Source organism: Pogona vitticeps, chromosome 2 (genome assembly GCF_051106095.1).
Source record: "Pogona vitticeps strain Pit_001003342236 chromosome 2, PviZW2.1, whole genome shotgun sequence".
NCBI classification, from domain to species: domain Eukaryota; kingdom Metazoa; phylum Chordata; class Lepidosauria; order Squamata; family Agamidae; genus Pogona; species Pogona vitticeps.
Window position 1 is genome coordinate 88,123,772 of NC_135784.1, and position 24,399 is coordinate 88,148,170.

The following is a 24,399-nucleotide window of genomic DNA, read 5'->3' on the forward strand; positions in this document are numbered from 1 at the left end:
CTTCATGTTGTCATGAAGAGCTGCTAATTTTTAAAATGTATTCTGTACATTCACATATATATGTGTGTGCTTTTTCCTTGCAACCTGCATGCTTCTCTTCATATTGTTTCATCTTAGGAACATCTGCTTCTCCAGGTGCCTTCTCCTCTTTTCATACAATCTGTGCTGTTGGGTGATCTCAAATTGGGTTGAGGTCCCCGGCATCATTCATTTATTCAGGTAAAGGTTGTTTTTAGAAGTGCACTGATGCACCAGTCATCACCACTATTTCTGTTGAAGCAGGGCAATGAATAAGCATGTGAAATATCAATTAATCCAGCCATCTGACAAAAATGATAGGAAAATGTTACAACCAATAACAATTATGCTTACATGCTCTACCAGAGGTATTTAAGGTGCCAGTCCCTACAAGTAACTTTCACTGAATTCAATGGGTCTTGTTTTCTGTATAGGATTGCACTCTTGGGTTTCACACCCCTTCTTAAAAGATTTTAACCAGGATCAACTTTGATTTGTTGTTTTGTTGTTGCTGTTGTTTCATTTTTATTAGCAGTGCTGTGTGGCTGGAGCACCCTAAGGTTTAGCCTAGAGGAATTTAAAATTAATTTCAAGTGTGATTTGGACCTGTGATCAAGAACTTTGTTACAACTTTTTTTTTCAAAGGTCTCAAAAGCCTGTAAAAAAATAAAAGGAAATGCAAGGTATTCATTTTTGCAAGTGCATTTAGAAATTTGCTACAAGAATTCATTGTGTTTTGGCCAATTTAAAGCCAGGAATATAGCTGAGGGTTTTCAGAGTTTTAGTTGCTTTTAACTGCTTTGGCCCACGTAACAGAAAGCAAAGTAAAAACATATTTAACAAAACAAACAAGGGTGGATCGGCTGCTGCAAAACACACATGAAACTCTGAGAGCTACTACCTGGTTTGTTGTTGTTTTTGCAGAATTTCCTCTGTTCAAATTTTATTTCTTGCCACGACCTTTCTGTTGGGTTAAACCCAAACACATTCATTTGGAACCTGAAAATGAACAACATTGGCATGACCGTGCTTTGTAGGACATAATAATGTACACTCAAGAAAGTTATATATGGGGTGCTGGAAAGTAGGGGACAGGTGTAGTGTTGGGACTTGAAATATCCAAGTTCAAGTTTTCACTGATCCATAAAATTCACAGAGGGGTCCTTAGTCCGTCGCTGCCTCTCAGTCAGAATTGCTACTTAGGTGAGAATAAAGTGAGGAAAACCAGAGCAATCTATGACACTTTGAACTCACTAGAATGATGGGCTTCTAAATGTTAGTATATCTATATCTATGCCTATGGGGAACAGCCTGGATTTGAATCTAGTCTGTCACTATATCTACTACACCACACTGGCTACTGCCATTAGCATTATGCCTAAGTAATTACACAAGAGGATTTTGAACAATGGAGTGTATACTCATACTGATTAGACAGACCCAGTCATCTCAATGGGTCTACTTCAGTTGGAATTATAATTGGCTTTAACTCCTGGTGCATTTGTTGAGACAATATGTCATGGAAACATGTAATGTCATTTTCCCTGTTACAACATCTGTACAGTAACATGCCACACTAGTTGATATGTCACAGTTGGCTTCCTAGTCAAACCAGGAGAATCAATAAGCTAGAATAATATAATTTTAAGTCGAAACCATTATGCTGATTAAACTCAGGACTTGAGTTTTGCTTTGAAATTCTCCATCAACTAAAATAAATGCGAATTTCTCTTTCAAAATCAAAATTCCTCATTCCAAGCCAAAATCATACAGAATGATAAAACTTGAGAATCTAGGTCAATGTTTTTTTTTATTTAGGAGCATCTGTTTGACCTCCAATCTCTTCTTCTTTTTAGTATCAATTCATGATTTTTCCCCCTACTGAATTATTACTTCCAGGACTGGAGTTCTGCAAAAGGCTTGAGTAGCCTTACATGAGCACTGGATCAAATGCATTCCCATGCCAAGTACATGCTGTCCCTCCTTGGGTTTCAGTGATCCCACCCCAGCTCCTCTCACCTACAATAATTGCATCATTTCCAGGCTCAGCTGCTCAATTCTGAGATACAGCTTACAATTAAAAGCAATTTAAACCTACACCATGTGTTTCTTTCTCAGGGTTCTGCACACAGCAAGAGAAAAGGAGCGTCAGTCAGAGAAATGTAAGGATTAGATCAATGCAATGAGCTTGTTGGCAACTTTTGCTCTCCAGGTCTGTTCAAGTGGCCAAGAATATAGTTGCCAGCTTTAACAATGTTAGGCAAGATCATACCAGCACTTAGAGCATATGTACGCCCTCTCCCCTCCCCTCCCCAGGGCATCATGAAACTAATTGCATCTCTGATGACCTCACTTTAGACCTTAGAATCAAAGTTTCCCATTATTATTGTTTTATTTATTTATTCAATTTACATGCTGTTCGTCTGTCCAAAGACACCCAGAGCAGCACACACCACAGCACATATTGAACAAAATATTTCTGTTTATACCAGAAATAGTCATGCAGCCCCTCTGAGACTATTTTTCACACACTTTTGTGTGTCTGAGCATACTTCTTCAGATGAATGGAGTGCTTAGATGCTCAAGAGTTTGAGGGAAAATAAAAAAAATAGTCTTAGAGGGGCTACATAACTATTTCTGGTGTCATGTGTTGCAACAGACTAGCAAAGGTACGTCCTATATTACTATTCCATTGTTTTCACTTTTATTAGTATATACTTATAAATAACTCTACATATGCACCAGATATTTACATTAGCACACATTAAAATGAATTAGTCCAGTCAGTGACTGTCTGTATATACAGACTCACATGCATGCACAGAAGCAGACCAGGCTGTCTGTATATCTAGAATAATATTAATCATGTACTGTCAATTCTGACTTATGGTGACCTTTTCCAGGGTTTTCCAGGTAAAGAATACTCAGAAGTGATTTGCCATTCCTTTTTCAGGGGGTGCCCCAGGGCTGTGCAGCTTTCCCCCGGCCACACAGGCTGACTGTACTTTCATGAGGCACAATGGATCATACCTCTCCTTAAATATCTCACTTATCTTGAAAGCCATATAAAGGTCCATTCTGACTTGATCATACACTACAAGAAAGGCTAATGGCATACTGTTTGAAGGCAAATTGCCTCAAGTAAATAAATTACAGTGATGCATTGCAAGACGAAGCCTCGCACAACGATAAACTTGCAAGACAAAAATGTTTTGTGATTTTTTTGGTGACTTGCAAGTCAAATTTTTAATGGCTATGCTTCGCAAGATGAATAGGAACGCATTAATTAAATTTAAATGCATTCCTATGGGAAACCATGTTTTTGCAAGATGAAATTTTTGCAATATGAAATGCCTCACAGAACGAATTATTTTTGTCTTGCAAGGCGTCACTATATTGTAAACATTATCTATTGCACACTGAATCACATGACTTAGTACCTGACAGATACTATCTACAGTGACTTCTGAAGACAGTCCTCCTCCAAAGCTTGTGCCGTTATCAATGTGCCAATGTCACCATTCAAGCAGATACTGGCCTCTCCTTTTAGTTGGTCTACTCCAGTTCAGACCTAGGAGTTACCTATTAAATATAATCTAATAACACATTTTCTTGTGCTACCCAACAAATCATGTTCCATATTCTTGTGGGTTTGAACATATCTTCTTGAGAACTCTGGGTCCTTTCTAAATTTATTTGGATGGGGGTGTTGGGGTACTCCATGAGAAGAAGAGCTGAAAGACAATCTTGCAACTAGCATGGAGCTTATTCCTCAGTTTTCAAGCACAGTGGAATGTTGACTGTGTTCCAGGCTAAAACAGATAATGCACAGTATTAGAGATACCCAACGTTGACCCATGTGAAGTATGCAGAACTTTCCTCAAAGCTTTCTGCAGTCTTGCAGAATATACAGTTTCCTGGCAGATATTGCTATGGAATATATTCTTTTAACGTTTGAAAAATGTGGTGGTATTGCAACTTTTCTATTAACTAGTAATACAGTCAAATATTAAATGCCATTTCAGGTTGATTGTCAAATGAAATCAAATATCACATGACCAATATGAAATATTAAAACACTGTCAAATATAGATACAACACAGATTTTTCCTAACACATCTAAGCCTCCATTAGCACCTTGAGAATGTCTGACACCACATTTGTGAAAAAGTTTAAAAATAACATTTGGGATGCACTTCATTTCAGCGGTAAAACAAAATGTTTTTAAGCATGTGCAGATGATCCTTTTTTCACTGCCCAGTAACTGTAACCAGGTTTCAAATCTGAGCTATAAAGAGCAAGCTAACAGATTGAGTACTGGGGCTTCTAGGCAAATCTTGATCCTAGAACATCACAATGGAAAAACAGATTATGCATGTGTTGTGATAAGTATTATTTGAATGATGAATCAACATGAACACAGGCTCTCATGGACAATTGTGCAGGATACAACAATATAAGTTGTATGTCACATGGACAAGGTGAGGATTTTCCTATCCATGCTCCCTGTTCCTGCACATTCTCTACCACTTTCTTTCACTTCGCATTACAAGGGATAGTCTTCCAATAATAGAGAATGTATGCAAGTAAACAGCAGCAGCTAGATAAATGCAATTTTTAAAATCACCTTGTGTGTTCTCCATTTAAAGACTTATATATTGCTCTAGAAATGTTCAAAATCTAGACAGGGGCCATGTGTATTTCCCCCAGAAATGTGCAAACTATCTGTGATCAGCTGTGGCTTCAAGTAGGCATTGGTTCTTGTAAGAGGGCAATGCATGAATTATTTTTGGACCATGTAAATTTGTGCATATTCTCTATGCTCTGATGTGAATGCACATGGCAATACTGATTCCTCTTTCAGTCTATCCTTCCTGTCTATTCTGTAACTGACCAGAGCTAGCACTCCTGGTCTAAATAGCTGTTAGGTGGAGAAAAGTAAAATAAAACTGAATTTTGCTTCTACGGGACCTTTTAACTTACAGCATTTCAAAGGCAATTCCATCCCTCTTTACTCAACATTCCTTGGAATGCACACCAACAGAAATAGATACAAAAAAATTCTAGTGTTTAATGCCAACTCTCTGAAATTAGTGAAATCACAATCTCTGTCAGTTTATAAACACGTGTGTGAGAGAGCATGTGTTTGTGTTCACATCTGTCTGTCATCTTATCTTTATTCTAACACGACTGAATAGGGCAGGGAAAGGCTTTTCAATGTATTACAGTCCAAATGTAGATATTGTATCTTAAAGTCTGAACGATGTAGATGTAACACCTGTATTTCATACATATGCATACAACGCAGGCAGGAAGGACTGCCTTGAATTCAGTCAGGAATTTTTCTTTCCCAACCGTCTCCTCTTCCTTCCGTGTGTAAAGAACTGCCAAGGAATCCTAAGTCATTCTCAACTCCAGCCGCCTGTCTTCGACAAGAAAGAAAGAAAGAAAGAAAGAAAGAAAGAAAGAAAGAAAGAAAGAAAGAAAGGGGGCAGGGTACGAGGAGTACGAGGACAGCACGTGGCGCCACCTCAGGAGATGCGCCATATCTTCTCCTGGAGCCATTAAGGGAGTGGGGGAGAGGGCAATTAGTCTCTTGAGGGGAAAACTGAAGAAACTTGTGACACCTTGAAGACTGAAAAGCGGATGTCTTTAGGTGCATCTGGAAACGTGGTCTACTGGAGGAAAGCTCACTCCCAGTAAAACTTGTTTCGGTTCAAGTGCCACCGACTATTGTGACTAGAGTGGAAGAGTTTGGTTGATCCTCATTGAGGGCAAAGGAGACTTTTTATTCGCCTCGCGCCCCGCGCCCGCCAAACGACTCTCGGGCACCACATATGAGGGAAAGGCAGACCCCGCCACCCAAGAAGGAAGAGCCCCGCTTTGCTAGATCCCGCTTCACGGTTTCTTGCGCGGAAGGGGGCGGGCGGCGGCGGGGGAGGCTGGTAAACAAATTCTGACGAGTTCGTTGACGGGGTGGGGAACTTCGCTTCCTTTTGGGGAACCCGAACAGTTAGGGAGCCCACACCCGTGTTCTTGGCTGGCGGCCGCTTAGGCGACCACCAGGGCGGTAGAGAAAGCGAAGCGAGGGGTACGTGCATTTACACGGGCACCCTGGGCGGTGGAGTGAATTCGACGTACAGAAACTTCGAGCAGGGCCGGTTCCTGAAGGAAGGAAGGAAGGAAGGAAGGAAGGAAGGAAGGAAGGAAGGAAGGAAGGAAAAGAAAGAAAGAAAGAAAGAAAGAAAGAAAGAAAGAAAGAAAGAAAGAAAGAAAGAAAGAAAGAAAGAAAGAAAGAAAGAAAGAAAGAAAGAAAGAAAGAAAGAAAGAAAGAAAGAAAGGTGACGCTTGGGTAATTGACAGAATGGATGTGTGGGCTAGCAAAACATTTAGCAAGCTATTCCTTTTTTCCTTGCGTTGATTTCAATTTTTCTCGTCTTCTTTTTCCCGCCTTCTTTTTGAGGAAAGAGAATAAGATAGGGAGAAATTACTTTGGGGGGGGGCGACATTTCTTTGTTTTTAAACCCCCCAATTGCGCCTTCCAGTTGAACGTGTGGCGTCCAAATCGGAACATGTGTTTCCAGCACGACGGCTAACAATAATGAAAAACAATAAGCTTGCTATATGAACAAGGAAATCGATCGATTCGAGGGAAAGAGTTCTTTCCACGAGGGGAATCTCCTTTTCTTTCTTTTTCCCTTCTTCTTCTTTCTCCTTCTTTCTGTCTTTCTCTCTGCCTCCACCAACAGACCTCCGACCTTGCCCGGACCGAAAGGGGAACACTTTGAGCCAAATAGGTACTTTTAAAACATTGATCGAGGGGAGCGAGGGTGACCATTTTAAAGTCTTTTTGAGAATGAGGAAAGATACTTCCTTGTCAGATTAGAAAGTCTCTCTATTTCTTCAGGGCCAAGAAAGAAAAAAGAGACACAGTGGCTACTTACGAAAACCACTGTTTTTTAAAAATTGATAAATATACGAAACCAGTATCTTGCTACGATTATTCTACACGGCGCGTCTACTGGGGTTGGGTTAGGTTGTCTGGCTCACCACCGCGTCGGATTATAAATTAAAAATAAATTACATTAATCTTTTGATGATGAAGAAAAACTATTCCAGCACCGGCTGTAGAAATGAGATGTAACAACCCTGTTACCCCTTTTAAGAAAAACAACATGCTGGCTAGGTGGGTGACACTTATACCAAGTCATCTTCATTGATTCAATGTTTAATAACTTGTTTATTATCTTTTAAAATCAGCGGACTGAAGAGCCTGTCACTGACGAACGCCTGTACTTCAGACGACTATTTATTATTATTTGTAGGGCGGGGCACTGTATGGGACAAATTTAGGCTCATCGTCCCCGTTTCGCGACTAAACTTTTCGAGGCTGGTGTCGAGGCAGAGGCACGAAAAGAGGATGTATTGCGTCGGCGTTGCGGGGCCGCGAAGAGAAGAGGGGCTCGTTTCTCTTACGACCTCTTTTCAACAACTCGGAACTTCCACCGAATCGTGGCTACCTTATGTACGTGGGAAACCTTCCCGGGTCGATGTGTGCTGCGATCGGATCGAGGGAGCGCAGCGCTACGCCGCGTTCCAAAATAAATTAAGATTAAAAAAAAAAAACCACACAAAACTTTCGCAGGGTTTTGCTCCCAAATGGCAAGCGCGCGGCTTACGATCCGGCTGGAGCCAAGCCTATCGCCTGCCTTTCCGACCGCGATCTCTTCCCCGCGCGGCGCCCTCCTTCTCCCCCCACGCGGAGCTTGCCTCGCCCGCGGCTCTCAATCTCAACTTTCTCCTCCAGCCCTGCCTGGCCGAGAGAGAGAGAGAGAGAGAGAGAGAGGAGGTGGCGGTGGTGGTGGTGGGCGGGGAGATGCTAATAAGGGGGGCGTCTCCCTCCCGCCCGGTCGCGGCAGCGGCCTCGCCGCTCCTACCCGGCGATTGGCCAGCGTGGCGAGGCCGAGGAAGTGGCGACGCTATGCAAATGAGAGGGGGCGGTCCCGGGCCCGTAGGGTGACGCCCCCCTGCCCATTGGGGCTGGGGCGCTCGCGTTGCGCTGCGAGGTTAGTCAAAGTGGATTCCATTGGGAGAGCCTGCAAATCACTCCGGCTTTGGACTGGGGGGGGAGGAAGGCGAGGAGGGGGGGAGGGAAAGGAGCCAAGAGGATCGCCTTCCACCGAGGGGGTGTCGGTGCTTACCTTTCCCGGCGGAGGCGCGCCGCGTGTCTTCCTCTCCTCTCCCCTTCCCTCTCTCTCTCTCTCTCTCTCTCTGTGTGTGTAAGAAGCCAGCCAGCCAGCCAGCTTCCTGCGCTGGGGAAGAAAGGCGAAAGAGCGGAGGCGGAGAAGCCGAAGAGAAAGAGAGAGAGGGAGAAAGAAAGAAAGAGGGGGCAAAAAAGAGAAAAGAAGAAGAAGAAAAAGGGGAGAAGAAGAAGAAAAAGAGCAAAAGACGAGAAGGAAGCATCGATCGTTGGCTGGGAGGAAAAGCGGGCGGAGAGACCGGCAAGCCCCCCCGAGCGAGGAAGGCGTCCGCGGGAGAGAGAAAGAGACAGCAAACTTGCCGCTATCTTGTCACTGGAAAATGACACTTGATGTAGCCAAGGGCGCCGCCGCCGCCGCCGCCGCCAAAGCCGCCTCCTCCTCCCCAGTTGATCCCATTGTTTCTTAAACTGCCTTCTTCCTCCGGCGATCCAAAAGAAGGGGGACTTCAGTGCCGCGGGGACCGCCACTTCGTCCGCCCCCCCCCCGGCTTCTTCGGGAGAACCCCGCAGGCCAAGAAGCGAGCATTCTCCTTTTTGTATTTTTTTTAAAATAGAAAGGGCGAAAGGCAGAAGGAGAAAGGCCACCCCGTCACACCCGCAACACACCCTCGGAGAGAACGAGCGCCTCCGGCAGTCGAGAGCATCAAGCCGCCCACCCGCCCACCTTGAGGGGGGGTGATTTTTGTTTGTGGTTCTCCGTTGGATTCCGCGTCCCCCCCCCCCCGCGCGCTTCTTCTCTTTCCGCGTTCAGTGTCTGTGTTTCATTTGCCTTGATACCAGCTGCCGCTGGAGAGAAGGAAAGAATTTTAAAAGAAAGAAAGCAAGAACTCTCCGGCGATTTTTTTTCCTCCTCTGTCATCAACATTACTCTTTGTTGTTGTGTTTTGTGTCGTGGTTGTCGGTTTTTGTTTTGAGGTTTTCTTTTTAAATTTTTTTAATTTCATTTTTTTTTTTTTGCTGCCCCCACTTTGTTTTTTCAAGAAGAGCGGGTTTTGGTCGCTTTTAATTCATGTTTGGGATTCAGGAAAGCATTCAGAGGAGTGGGAGCAGCATGAAGGAAGAGCCCCTGGGCGCGGGGATGAACGCGGTCAGGACCTGGATGCAGGGAGCCGGCGTTCTGGATGCAAACACAGCCGCGCAGAGGTACGTACCGAGGGCGGGCGGGCAGGCGGGCTGGCGGCAGCAGCAGCAGCAGCATCCGCCGCTTCCACTCCCCTTCCTTTCGTTTCCCGGCGGCTGCACCGCCACGGAGAGCTCCGGCCCGCTTCAGGGCTGCAGCTCATAGGCAGCGCTTTCCCGTTACGGCGAGCCCAGCACGACTTTTTAAAAAAAGAATGAGAGAAAGAGGAATTGGAAAGGATCGTTGGCTTCGAACCGGCTTTGATCAGTTTCTCTGAATCTCGGCTGACTTTTAAAGCCTTCTGTTTCGTTTGCCTCCTTTCCGAGGGACTGGGGCGCCTCTTTTTTTCCCCCCAACTGGGCAAAGAGAGTTGCCGCCCGCTCCAACTTTCACTTTCCCCCCTCTCCCCCCCCCAAAAAAACACGGTGGCATTTCAGAATGACCGCCGAGGAGGGGGGAAATGTGGGCGTCTAGGCTCCTCGTGCTCCCGGCTCTCCTTCAGAAGGGAAACCTGTGCCTCGCGTGGATTTTAGCAGCTGGCCGTGGCTCCCTGTTTCCCTTTCTTACCTGCACACGCCAACCGTAGGAAGTCTGTCAGAGTTTCCCCCACTTCTCTTAAAAGCCTCACTTTTAAAAGAAACAACAATAACCCTGTGTGGCAACAGGAGAGTTAACTTTTATAGAAGTCAGGCCGGGCTTGTTTGGGTTTTGTGTTGGCTTTCCTCCTTATATAAAGCCTCTTCCCCACCGTGGGATCGATATGTGTTTGAAACCACCCTGCACAAATCGTTCTCGCTCCCCTTCTTTCTCAGCATCGCCTTTAGCAAAGGTGAGTCCAGGGCATCTGTTTAAAAAGACCTTCCAGCCCCTTCCTGTCTATGGAAGTGAAGTCCGATTGATTTCAGGGGGACTTATTTCCAAGTAAGTCCGTGCCTTGGATTTACAGTACTTTCCAGTGAAAAAGCCGTTAGGTTTGCCGTCTGAGGCACTCCTTTAAATATGTAGCCGGAACCGATCGACCTGCACCTCTCAGTTTTAACGTTGAGATCTTCTGGGGTCTCCAGCTTCTCTACTTCCCTCCCCCCCACCACCACCACCTTCCGTCCTGGAGCCCTGTCAGGAAAGGGACAAGTTCTCTAGGGTCAGCCGAAACGGTAAAAATATTTAAAGCTTTCCGCGCTACTTGTTCTGGGATGTTTATCACCCGAAAGAGTGGTGCTTTGATTCTTCAGGCTGGGGCGACCCGATAAGGCGCACGGCGGCCTGACTGACAGCTCAGGCCGAGAGTTTGAGGGAACTTCAGCAAGCAACGCTCCGAAAGGAAGCTGGCGGCTCCTGACAACGACGATCGTTTAATTGGCCATTAGAAACTAAGGGGGGGATCGAGGAACCCCTTCAAGACTGAAATAAGTTTTTGACTAGATTTTTAAAAAATAAAAATAAATAGATCATCGCAATAGTTTGGATATTTTCTGCTGTTGGGTTAGAAAGAACCAGGCGTTGATCAGGTTTGGTAGTGAGGCAGGAGCGCCATAATAATAATAATAATACAATACTCGGTGAATCCCCGAAGTTTTCCTTCCTCCGGCGCAGAGCGACTTCCCTCCTTCTTTGGGCCACTTGGTCTGTTGACCTGAGGTAGGGAGAGAGCGAGAGCGAGCGAGCTGCCCTCCTGGCCTGAAACTGGCATCGGTTCCGTGGCAGGAGAAGCAGGTCCCCACTATCACCACCCCGCCAAACCTGGCTTGCGTGACCGTGATCCTCATCCTCTTGGAGGCCCCTCGGCAGAGGCTGGCCCAGGACGTCGGCCGCTCTCGGAGGGCCACCCGGCTAGCTGGGATCCCCTCCGGCCCCGGCCTCGCTCCGAAGGCCCCTCTCGGCGGTCGGTTGGTCGGGAGGGTCCCAAGGGCGGGAAGCAGCGTGCGCGGGTCTGCCGGCTTTCCCGTCGGGGGTGTGTGGCATGGCCGTCTCTCTCTCTCTCGGACTAATTCGGACTCTTTGGCCGCAGCGGGGTGGGCCTGGCCCGGGCTCATTTCGAGAAGCAGCCGCCTTCCAACTTGAGGAAATCCAACTTCTTCCACTTCGTGCTGGCTCTGTACGACCGGCAGGGGCAGCCGGTGGAGATCGAGCGCACCGCCTTCGTGGGCTTCGTGGAGAAGGAGAAAGTAAGTGGGAACGTGCGAAGGGCGTGACGTGTTGGGGAAGGGGCTCCGGCCGGCCGGTCTGCAGCGCCGAGCCCTGCCCTCGGCATCCCTTTCCGGGGCTCTTCCTTTTTATGCCCGCCGGCCCTTGTGCACATGACAAGGGCGACATCGCTTGACTCCCTCGATCGCCTGCGTCCCATCCTACGAATTACCCCCTCCGGACGCGCCCGGGGTTACTTTTTGCCTCGTTCTCCCTTCAGCGAGGGGAGGTTTGTTAGGGTTCCTCTGCGGCTCCTTCCCCTCCCCCCCTCCCCCCCGTGGTTGCGGGGAGTGTGGCAACTTCAGGACACCACCACGACCACCCTTGCCTCGCACCCGTGACCTCCAGGCGCGTCCCTTCCCCGCCTCTTGCTTGCCTTAGGAGGACCCCCCCCCCTTCGGGGCTTTGCAGCCCGGTGTCCTGACACTCCGAAATGAAGTTCTTCCCGCCAAATAGGAACCGAAAGGAACCGGGTAGGGATGGGTGGGGAGGCCTAAGAAACCAACCCCTCTCCCCCCCCATCCTGGAATCTAGGGCTCCTCGGGATCGCCTTGGGGTTGTTGCTGTTTATGTTGTGATCGCCGCCGCCACCCCCCCCTTCCTCATTCTTATTTGTGTGTCCTTCTAATTCAGGAAGCCAACAGCGAAAAGACCAACAACGGGATCCATTACCGGCTGCAGCTCCTCTACAGCAATGGTGAGCCTCCACCCCCCCCTTGCCTTGTTCTTGCCGAAGTCCGACAGCCCGCGAGTGGGTTTCCCTTGGCGCGGAGTCTCGTGGTGGAACCCTACGGCTTCTCTCTGAAAATGAGGAAAAGTTGCTTTAGAGCGGAGCAGACCCTTTCCGGCTGCAGCCCCCCCCCCCCGAGAAAACAGCCGGAATAAAATCGCTTTTTCTTACCTCGGGGCCACACTTATAGGCATGCCAGTTTCTGGCTTTCCGGACGCCACTTTCTGCCTCCTTTGTCGCGGCCAAACCAAATGCTGTACAATAAATCGAACTTTTTCACTTCTCTCCCTCTTTCTCCCTCACTTCTCTCTTGTAAGACTTTCCGCACACCCCTCCCCATCTTGTCTGCGGGAGAGGGAAAAATAGCTGTTTCCCCTAAATGTCAAAACAGGGAAGGAGAAAACGTGGGTTTGGGGGCAAAGGGGCACCCGCAGATGTCCGAAGGAGGGGACGAGATTCCGACCCCCTTTTACTTGCCAGCAAAATGAGGGATTTTTAAGAATGTTTGGACGGGGAGGGGAAAAAAAGCAGAACTCCCCCCCCAAAAAAAAGCTTTCGAAAATTTATTTCTGCTGAGCCAATATATTTACGACCCAGTCCAATTTACCGGATTACGTGTGATTGCGCCTGATTAATAATAATAATAATAATAATAATAATAATAATAATAATAATAATAATAATAATAATAATAATAATAATAATAATAATAATAATAATAATAATAATAGGGGCTTTTCTTTCTGGTCGAGGCTCGTAAAGAAATTGACAGACGAAGTTCCTGAAAGAAAAGATTTTGTCTGTGTTGCCAGTTTGTGCCAAGTGAAGCTAAATGAGGCTGCCTGATTTTTGGATGATCTAATTTTTCCCCTCTCGCCTCTCTCTCCTCCTTCTCGTCCGTCTGCCGCTCCTAGGGATCAGAACCGAGCAGGATTTTTACGTCCGCTTAATCGACTCGATGACGAAACAAGTAAGTCCTGCTCCTTCACTTCATTCATTCATTCGTTCATTCCCGGCTCGTCCTTCCTGCCCTCCGTTGGGATTGGGCGAGAGGAGGAACATTGAGGTGGGTTGACCGGGTGAGGAGGAAGCCTTTGAATCGCTCGGTTCCGCCGAGGGAGCCCCAAGAAGGCCTGCGGGGTCGGCACAGAGGCCGGGCGCCAGGGACTCGGTGGCCGGACCCGGGTCACAGGCATGGCTTACGCGAAGGCGACCCGCCAGGCTGAGACCCCTGAGCGAGAAGGCGGAGAGACCCTGAGGCTGCCTTTGGGCTGCCAGTCCCCCGGGGGGAGTGAGCAGCACCTCTGGCCTGCCCCCGCCCAAGAGCGACCGGACCCAGCGGGGCTGGCAGGATCTCTCCCGCCCCGAGTTGGCTTCCTTGCCGTTGATCCTGGCCAAGCGTGTTCGGAAGAAAAGCCCTCCTTCCCCCCCCCCCCGCCCTTTTCCTTCTGTGCGATCCCCGCCTGGAGGGAGCGACCGACCCTTCCTAAAACCGACCGGGGGGTGGGGGGCAAACAGGCCCCACCTTGAAGGCGCCCGTTCGCGTCAAGCAGGCACAGAAGCAGAGCGAGCGCCACTGCATAAGTGACATCGGAAGGTTCGCTCGCCTCTCGCCCACCTTCTGGTGCCGGTGGGAAAAAGCTGTGCGGGACCGACGCCTGGAGGGGACCCCCCCCCCTTCTCTCCTTCTCTCACCCAACTCAGAGGCTTCCCCCTCCCCCAATTCCTTCCTCCTTTGGAACCTAAGGCGAGAGCCCACCTAAAACTGGAATGAGACCAGTAAGGTTGTCCTACCTCCCTCTCCCCCCCCCCCCGCCGAAAGATGACCTCCCCACTCCTGTACTGATGCATTTATTCTGAAAGGGGACTCTCCCGTGCCAACCTCAAGGAGATATCCTTGTCCTGAACCGAGGGTTTGGCTGCGAGAGAGGGCTTTTAGAATTGGCCGGGGCAGAGGGAAGGGAGGGAGGCCTTAAGGGTGCAGCACCCCCCCTCCGTTGCAACCCCAAGGGGTGCCAGAGGGACTAAGAAGCGGCTGAGATGGGAGTCAGGCCAAACGCGCGCCGCGAGGGCCGGCTATTTCTGAGCAAAACAGAGAAAGACATCAATCCTGGCTCCCTCGCCCCCCCTCCCAAATCCGAAGTTTTAATTAGGCACAGTAACTGCCTGCCCCCCCACCCCCAAATAAATAAATCGCAGCTTCTTATTCCCCGCGGGCGTTCAGATCACAGGATCCTCCCCTCTTCCCCTCCTCACCCATTAATTATACCAATGAAAAGAAATAAAACAAACAAACAGAGGAGAACAAAACAGCAGCCAGTCAATGTGGCAAACATTTATCTTTTGTTGATTTGCTGTTATTTGGTTACTGTTCATTGGAGTCAGCAGTTGGATCGTGGCAGACTTGCTCTGTGTAACTAGGCAGTGAAATGTATGCATGGATGATAAGTAATGATGATGATGATATTAGAAATGTTACATTCAAGGATTCCTGGTTTTAATCTGAAGTAGGAAGAGCTCCCTGAGTTGCCGACTGATTTTGAGCCTGACATTCAAGGCAGACAGCTCAAGTGTGTGCACACACACACACACTCATAGGCACATAGTAGGGGTTGCCCATACAAGGCTCCGTGCATGCACACACAAAAGCTGGTGAACAAAAGGAGACAGTTGTGTTTTTGTCAAATTGCTGCATTTATTTTTGGTGCACTGGTTCAATTAAAAACCTCTCCCTAAGATGTCATGTATGTCATCACACCTGATTACAGTTTTATTAATGTTTTGAAAATTATGAAGTAGTAGCTTTTAGATGCTTTCCCCCAGGATGGGAAGAGGTGATGTGCTGGGGGCAGGGTTGTTTGTTTGTTTGTGTCTGTGTGTGTGTCTGTGTTTTTGTTGTTCTTCAAAGTGCAGAGAAGACCAGCGGTATAAACCAGCTTCTGAGTGTTTCAGACTTCTGAAACTTTCATTGCTTTACCTACTTTGTTTTTGGTGGCTTTTCCACACCAAACCAGAAAGCTCAGAGTGTTGAGTTTGTTTTAGAGCATTGTCTTTGATGCCCCTAAAGTCTTTTCCTGCTATTGATGGCTGCTTTACAATGGGGGGGGGTTGGGGAGGGGGGAAGGAAAGGAAAAGAAAACCAGTTACGTTAGATAATTCTATCATTCAGATAAAACTAGTTAAAAGATGTTGCTTTAAAATGCAGTATAGAGCCAGTAAGAGCTGAAGGAGAAACAGCATCATGCTTTAAACAGCAAATCTTGAAAAGTACAGGGTGGCAACTAGATTCAGTTGGCATCAATCTAAGAGTTCAGATGTAAAGAGTCAGGTGCCTGTTGAATGTTTGGCGGGGGAGGTCTGTTTTGCGAGGGCAATTTCACAAAAATATCATTAACTGTTATAATTGAGCAGTGTTCATATGACAGTCAGGCAAAAGATAATGTTTTCCCCCTTTCATGATTATGATCCCCGGTGGAAAGCCACTATTTGAGTTTCTATAGCTTTAAAGCACTTTCCATAACAAGGCACTTTGCTTATGATTGCATTTATTGTCAATTCACCGGTGAGATTCCTTGATGAAAAGTAAAAGACATTGCCTCTGAAATCCTGCACACGCTGAAGCCTCTTCAATTACAGTGACTTCAGCAAGCTTTCAGCAATCTAAGTGCAGGATTGCAGCCTCTGCTTATTTGCAACATTTTGGAATACAGATAATAAGCCATAACCACCTTTAGGAGGATTTTCCTAAAGTAAAAATAAATAAATACTGTAAGTAAAATCCTTTGGCATTTAAACCAGAAATTAGGACAAAGCATGGACTGGAAGTTTAGGACAAAAGATTAGAAAAGTAACACTGCTGAATAACTTAAGTCCAGAATTGAGGAATAAATTTGATGAGGGAAGCTATGGAAGCAATTGTCTGGATGAAAGAGAAAATACTAATGTGGTAATATGTACTGGCACTTGTTTTCTAGATTCACTCAGTGTTGGCATATTATCTGATATTTATTTTGCTTCTAGTCAGTGTTTTGATATCAGTGTGCTGTGAACTGATTATTATTTCTTGAAACTGCTTGCTAGATTTGTATAGGAAAAATACATTTTGGAGATGTGTTAGGTTATGCTCAATAAGGCGGGTCAGGGCTACATATGGCACACCAGTCCACATGCTTTAGCAGAGTGTGTGAATAATATAGGAGGTTCTCAAGTAACTTCCAGCTTGTAATTAAACTGTGCAAAGCCTGGTTGAAAATTTCTTCAATTTTTAATGCAAGTTAAATATATATTGTCATCCTACTTAGAGGGATGGTATTCCCGTACACAACTTTCAGAACAAATTGGATAATGGAATTATGACTTTTAAATGAAACTGTGGCAAGAGCCTGCATGTTTTAATGGTGTGGTGCCAGCTGGAGACATGCGCACATGGATTCTCATCAACATGACTTTCCCAGACTGCAGCCACTGTTTCACAGACGCTTTTGTGAATATTTAAAAAAAATATCCACAGCCGTTATTGCTTGACTAAATTGCCCTTTTTGTCTCTAGAAGTATGCCAGTAAAGTAAAATGGCATTGACATAAAAGGGAAGGGTTGGTTTGCATTTTGAAATCAATAGTGATTATGTCATAAGTTCACTCCAAAGCTTCAGAAACTAAATTGCAAAACCGTTTGATTTGGAATATTAACTTAATCTTTTTCCTGAAACAGATGTCTATTTCTTACCTAAAGTGTTTGCAATAACTTTATTTAAGTTGAATTATCCTGCTCATTATTATGAACAGTTTTTCTCTGTTTCTTTGTTGTTATATCTGGATGATACTGTGCTTGATACTGAAAACTCATGCAAAGATGTTGGGTCTTTCTACTATGATTGCCACTTAAACAGTGGCAATCATAGTAGCATTTCATAAGCTATGGATATTATCAGTGTTAGTCCTATTCAAATAAAACCATTCAGACTGAATAAAACTAGTAAGTCACAACTAACTTCCATCCCACTGATATCAGTGGACTTAACTAACACTGAATTTAGCCCCTTAGCTGAACATTTTCAGCATACTAAAGCATAAGAATAGACCAGGTCATAGTTGGGGAAGAAATCTTGAAACACTTTATTCATAATTAATCCCTGTACCTTCAGTAGTACTATAGTATGTACTTGACTGTTTCCTTATATTTGTGTCATCTCTGCTTTTCCCCAGGACAGTAGGGGTAGCACCAATGTTACCAGATTAGAGTTTGGGTTAGAATTTTGTCTTTGGTTCAGATAGGGTTGATAATTTGGTGTTTACATCGTATGTAATGAGCCAGTAGGTAAGCTTACTTTCCCTGCCCTATATGTGAAATGATCCTAAAATTGTAACCAGAGTGAAGGAAGTTTTAATGTTTGTCATGCATACTGCATGTGAATATTTCACTTTGGGTGTCAATATCACACTTGGTCTCAGCTGTTTCAGAGATCTCAAGCTAAACTCTGTGTGTGTGTGTGTGTGCGCGCGCGCGCGCGCACGCGTGCATACGCTCCTGTGTATGTTTGCTTTGAAATGATGAATACACCGATATGTACACACAACCCAGTAGATTCCAGTCAATGGAAAATTCTAAATATTAGATCAAAATCTTTACTGTTGAACTCAGTTTTTCCTGACAGCTCAACCCTAACATACTGTTGTACAGCCTTAAGTCTAGGCGATTACTGGAGAGTTTGCTTCTGTTTAACGTATATGACATTCTGGATGCTATAGTGAATCATTGATGGGAAGACTATGTCAGATCATTTTCAATCCTCCCCCTCCCGCCCCCCAGAAAACCCACACACATTTCTGCTAATGAAGCAAATACCGCGTTTCATTTATGGCACAATCATTTGGGGGCAACGGATGCAGATAGGCAATCAGCTCTTGACTTCGTGTATGGCAGGGCTCTGGTGCTGGCACAGATGCGATTAGAATATTATGAATTCAGTCGGAAAGGAACTCAGCAGAAGCCCAGGCGCTGAGCACAAAGCACCTTTGAAACGATTGGAAGTTTGCAGTCAAGCCAGGTTTTAGCAGCTTCGGCATCCCTTTGGTTCTGTGTCAGAAAGCGCAGGTGATTTCAATTTCCTCGTAAGGAGAAGAATGCTGAAGCCTGAAATGCGCATGTACGCTCAGGACCTGTATGTTTGGGAAAATGTAAACCCATCACAGTGGAAAATGTGTTGTTTGGAGTCTGGGGGTGAAAACAAAGCTGAGGATTTTGGAGAGACTGCCTGGGCCAGATGGCCCGAGTGCATTCCCAGTCTGGCATCCCAACTGCTCCCTCCTGTATAATATACAGCCATTTGTTCTGGGATATTTACGCTAGAGTTGTTTCCATGTGAATATTTGAGAAGCTTTCCAAATGAACACGTTGAGGGGGGGGATTTATTTAACTCCTATGACTTCATGTTGATAAGTGGGCAGACATGTCAGGAGCAAGAAAATGGAAATGGTATTTAGCAGCTTCTCATTTACTGCTGTTGAGCAGCAAAATATTGGTTATATTTAGGGAGCTCAATCTGGGCATTCTTTATTGGGTTTTTTTTCCTATTAAATCTTTTATTACAGTGAACAGGATTCAGGTCTTTCACTCATATGATCTTCAAAGCTGCTTATAAACAACAGGTTATAATAACACAAAAAAATTATCTGAAATTTAATTATTATTGTTTTTCGACTTATATATCATTCTGTAGTGCTAAAGTACTCTCGGGGCAGTTTACAGCCATGTAATTTTGCAAAGAACACTTAATTGTGGAACACATAATTAGGCACCTATTTAGTTGCTTGTGTGGTTTATACACATGGACATGTGAAGTTAGTTGTTGATGAATCCTGTCAAAACAGATGCAGAAAGTTAACTGTGACAACACACTATTATACTGTGCTGTTGTTTGTTGTCATATTTATTCTCATATATGGAGACCCTACTAAGGTCATTTAGCTGGCTGAATAACTCAGTGAGCTGCACAGACAGAGGTCAGGTATACGATGCCTCACTGTGCCTCCTGAGAGAAGAGCCAGCCTGTGTAGCCTTGGACAATCTGCATAGTCCCAAAGCACTCCCACAAAATAAGAGCAACAACAGCAACAATAATGGTAAACTACTTTTGAATATTCTATACCTTGAGAATCCTGGAAAAAATGGAATTGACTTGATGCATTTATTTTTATTATTTTTATTATTTTTATTATTTATTATTTATTATTTATTATTTATTATTATTATTATTATTATTATTATTATTATTATTATTATTATTATTATTATTATTATTATTATTATTATTATTGCTGAGTTTACCACTACCAGCTCCTAGTAAATTTCCAGGGCCAAGCAGAGATTTGAACTCAAAACTCTTTCAGTCCTAGTAGACACTCTGTCTACTGCACCACATTGGCTCTCAAACACATATTAATCCTCTGCTAATTTGTCACACGGCTGTCCTATTCCATTTGTAATGTCACCATCTATCTGGAATATAAAAACACTGAGTTAAAAACAAGAAACAAGGTTGGGATTCCATCTTACTCCTTGCCGTAAGCAGCAAAATGTCTCTGAAACTGCTCTGCTGGCCATTCTTGCATATATCATCTGTAGAACTTAGAAAAATCACTTTCTTGTGCTACAAAAGTGGAGGACCAGGATAGAGCTGTCCCAGATTAGGAATGCAAGAGGGATGGTTCAAATGACAAACCTCCCAATTTTCCTGTGTTGGTGCCTAACCTAACTATCTATGGATAGAAGGCCTCCTTTTGTCCATGCAACGCTTTAGATCTATTGGAATTTACAATGATGGGATGGAGGAAGATGCCATTTTTGTTCAAATCTCTCAATCTGAACTCTCTACCCCTTTATTCTGGAGAGTCCTCCAACACTGTGTGGTGGTAGGTGTTTGAAAGGTGCAATACCAAGGAATATATTGGGAAGTGGAACTTAACAAAACTCACCTACCCTAGGCTGTTGGTGGAACAAAGTCAGAATCCCAGTTCCTTCTTGCCTATAAATCTGTGATCTCACTGTATGCTATGCATCAGATTAAAACTCCCAAAAAAGAACACAAAAGAATTACCTCATGTGGTTTTTCTTCTCTTTACCCATGGGGATCCCTTTGTACATTTGCAAATTAGAGTTAGTTCTATTGTTGTTATGTACCATCATGTCACTTCTGAATTATGGTAACCCTAGTAGGGTTTTTGAAGTATTTGAAATGTTCAAGGAGTGATTTACCATTGCTAATTCTCAAAGAGTTTCCATGGCTGAGCAGGGATTTGAACCCAGCACTTCTGAATCCCATCTGGCACTCTACTAGAACACCACACTGGGTTTCAAGCTCCACTGTGGCGTAATGCCTATCCAGACACTTTCACTTCATTTGCTTTCTTCTTCTTCTTCTTCTTCTTCTTCTTCTTCTTCTTCTTCTTCTTCTTCTTCTTCTTCTTCTTCTTCTTCTTCTTCTTCTTCTTCTTCTTCTTCTTCTTCTTCTTCTTCTTCTTCTTCATTTAATGTAAATTTTGTTTATTAGTAGCTAAGCTTCTTTGGAAGAAAAATGCTGCATATCAACATGAATTTGACCAAACTCCGGGAGGCAGTAGGAGACAGGAGGGTCTAGCGTTCTCTGGTCCATGGGGTCACAAAGAGTCGGCCATGACTTAACGACTAAACAACAACAACAACAAAGCTTCTTTGGACCGGAACCCTGTAGAATGGCTTTAGCTCATTACCTCTCTACTAGTCTGCAATTCACAGAGCATGAAAAAAAATCCTTGCAAAATTAGACTAATATGCTATTTTTGTTTAATGTGTACAAAATATGTTTTTGGGGAAAGAGCGATATTTTATTGACTTCCTGTAGTGCAGAGGAACTGGTGTTTCTGTCAGCTGTGAGGGTCTGAGACCTGAACCGTTCTCACTTCCTTTCTGAAACCAACATATTTATTTGCAACCAGCGCTTATGAGTCCCGACAGTGACTTGAGCCAACAGTTGTGCTGTATGTTTGTTAAAGTGTGCTATAGTGCTCAATATATTTGATGGAAGAGATGAAATCATAAAAAAGAACGATTGAGAGCCAAGATATTGAGTAGAATATTGTATATCTTGGTATCCAGGATATACAAGATTGGTTCATGAACTAAACCAATCTTCGCTTTGGCCGTCTAGGATGTTTGTTGCAGTTCCAGGTTAACAAATTTCAGTGATATTTACACATGTTGTAAATGTAAAAGGAAGGGCAGGAGGTAGCTGCTCACGTAGAGTAGTGCTGAAATAGTATATGTATATTGAGGTGCAGGCACCCACTGTGACAGTTTCTGTCATCACACACCCAAGAAGAGTCCAAAATTGCTTGTACCTATTTTTACCATATCAATAAACCAGTTCTAACAGTTTTAATCTCCATAAGGAACAGGTCTTTTGTAAAGCTAACTGGTCCTAATGATGTAGTCAAGATCAAGCCACCTCCCAAACCTTTGCATTACAGCTGAGTTTCCACATAATGATATACAGTCTTTTTGCTGGAAATCCATCGTCCCTCCCCTTCTTCTCAAGCTACTGACAACACTGCAGCTAAAATGAGAGGGAACTGAGTATAAAGGCAGACAATGATATTATCCCTGCTCATCAAAAAATCCCAGTACTGAGATCCTGTGTGTCCTGGCTCCACTACAGCCCTGCCTAGATCCTTAGTGAGGATTACAGGCATACCCTGGTTTATGAAATTAATGCGCCCTCCAGGACATTATGTCATGCGGAAATTTTGTAAACCCATACATGGATTGCGCTAGGAATGGGGGCAGCACTAGAAACCCTCCAGGCGCAATGCATCCTGGGGAACCTTTTCATACAGCAGGGAAAAAAAGAAGAGGAGGAGCATAAACCAGGGCATAATTTTCTATGGATTTTGGTTCATAAACAGAAATTTACATAAACTGAGGCTTTTGTAAGGCGAGGTACCACTGTATTAATGTTGGCCTCATTTGAGAAATAAAGGCTTTGGTCACATACCTCCTTCTCCAACTATGCTGTAAACTGGTTGGGAATATCATAGTAATGCCAGGTGGTATAAAGGACAATTTTAGCTTTTTGTGTACATTTCACCATGTGCAAGGTGAAGGGATTGTGTGATTCGATCACTGGGAACACACATGGGTATTTCTCTGCGCTCTTGCTTGTGTACGCCTTTGGCCGCGTGCTGTACCCTGGCTGGGATGAATGAAACAAGGGCCAATCCTTCTCAGAATGGTTATGCACTTCGGATCTAATTTCCCCAGTTTTGGCACACAACTCCGAATTGCTTTGGATAGCTGTGTGGGCTTGCTTTACCTTTAGGGAGAGTGAATGCTGCAGATGTCAGGAGGTGGCAGGACGGTGTTGGAGGAGGGAGAGGTGGGCCCTGGCCCCTCCGAGGTAGCCAGCTGCTTCCAGGTATAATGGAGGATGCAGCTCCATCACCGGGATCAGAAAAAAGCAGCTTCTGGTTGAGTCACCCTTTGCACTCGGAGTGGGAGTCAGGCACCAACATGATCCTTGCCTCAGACAGGAAAGTCTCAGGGACAGCCCATCTCATCACTGTTATCTGTAGCCACACATAGAGCTTGGAAATGTTCCTTTGTCAGACTGCTGGCCTTCTGAGAGCAGTAGCCCCACAAAGTAACCACGTATTATCCATAGTCTTTCTGAGCATTGGTGAGGACATGGCACAGTTCCTTGTAGCGATTCTGGACATGAATCTAACAGGCTTAGAGTTCTCTGCAGGGTCTCAAGCAGGAGTTTTTCTGAGCCAGGACATGAATCTGGGACCTCCTTGCATGCAAGCCATGCACTTCCTTTATCAGTAAAGGAAGTCACATCTGCAGGATTCAAATCTATGGCTAAGGAATTGGCTTGCCTGTCTTCAGTCTGATTCAGATACTGTAGTTGTTCCTTGAGTGCTAGTTTGAACTGCAGGTTCTAGTATTTAGCTCCAGGCTAAACAGTAGCAGGGCCAAGCTGTTGTTTTATCATTGTCCTTCTTTGGCAACCTTATAAGGGAGATGAAAAAGTCATGGGCCAGAATCCTGCTGGGAAATACTGCACAGATAAGAACAATCTCACCAGTGGTCCTGCCATATTGACAGCTGTTGGCCACACACTTTGGAGTGCGAAGGAGTGCTTGGCCAAATGTGTGGCCCAGGCGTGTCTGGATGCACGGGGGACAGCTGTCCAGGCTGTGCCTGCCGCTTCCATAATTGCCGGCTTACTGTATGTCCATGATTCCAATCAGAATCTGTTCTTGGTGACTTTTTTCTGTATGGGGCTCGTGGAAGAGGGTCCTCAGAGTAGTGAGGGTCATTGTGTGTCTCTCCCCCTGCCCTTCCAGCAAACAATGCTTGTCCACTTGGATACAGTTTTCTTTTGAAAACAACCAGCACCATAGAAATTTGGCCCCAGTGGATTGCAAGGCTAAGGATGTTTTACACACACAAGCAAAAAGGTTGCTGATGTTAAACACAATAGACAGGTGATTAGATACCGCACTGTTGGACTCTGTTTCTTCATTATTGTTATTTAGCTGGCTGATTATTATTTTTTAAAGCAGGTACCTGGAGGTTAAGTAAGCATAACAGGAGCAAGAAGAGAGGGAGAGGAAGTGGAGAAAGAGAGGGAATTAAATCCACTCGTTTTTAATTGTAGCTGCTCGTGATGTTGATATTGCTGCAATTAAACCCGCACTGACTCCGGTGCTTGCAAGACTGGTGTATGAGGAGCATGGTGTATGAGGAGCATGCCCAATAGTGGGGCTTCGGTGTCTTTATTTCTCTTCGGGAAAGATTCCTTGGGGGCCCTCCTGTGCCGTATTAAGCGCACAATCAATTATTCAGCACAGAACTCCTTCGCCCCACCAGCTGCATTAACTTTTTTGGGGAAAGCCCAGATATCGTGACTCATCAATCACAATAAAGCCTTTGGTATTCTTTCCTTCCTGCAGGCCCCTTTCAATCATGTACTCGCTCTTCCTCCTCCTGCAATCCTAGTCCTTTGCAGGGCCTTTTAATTATGCTTGAGACATTTTGGAACTGCTGGAC

General features: G+C 45.0%; 1 protein-coding gene across 6 annotated transcripts in view; it reads left to right on the forward strand.

Moving 5' to 3' along the window:
• The first annotated feature begins 8,951 nt into the window (after positions 1 to 8,951).
• EBF1 (EBF transcription factor 1) overlaps positions 8,952 to 24,399 on the forward strand; it is a 447,315-nt gene continuing 431,867 nt past the window's right edge. For all 6 annotated transcript variants that reach the window (XM_020791311.3, XM_020791274.3, XM_078385600.1 and 3 more), the window contains exons 1-4: positions 8,952 to 9,421; positions 11,407 to 11,563; positions 12,216 to 12,279; positions 13,227 to 13,282. In XM_020791311.3, the coding sequence (XP_020646970.1) occupies positions 9,288 to 9,421; positions 11,407 to 11,563; positions 12,216 to 12,279; positions 13,227 to 13,282 (411 nt within the window). In that variant the 5' untranslated portion in view covers positions 8,952 to 9,287. The remainder of the gene's footprint in view (positions 9,422 to 11,406; positions 11,564 to 12,215; positions 12,280 to 13,226; positions 13,283 to 24,399) is intronic.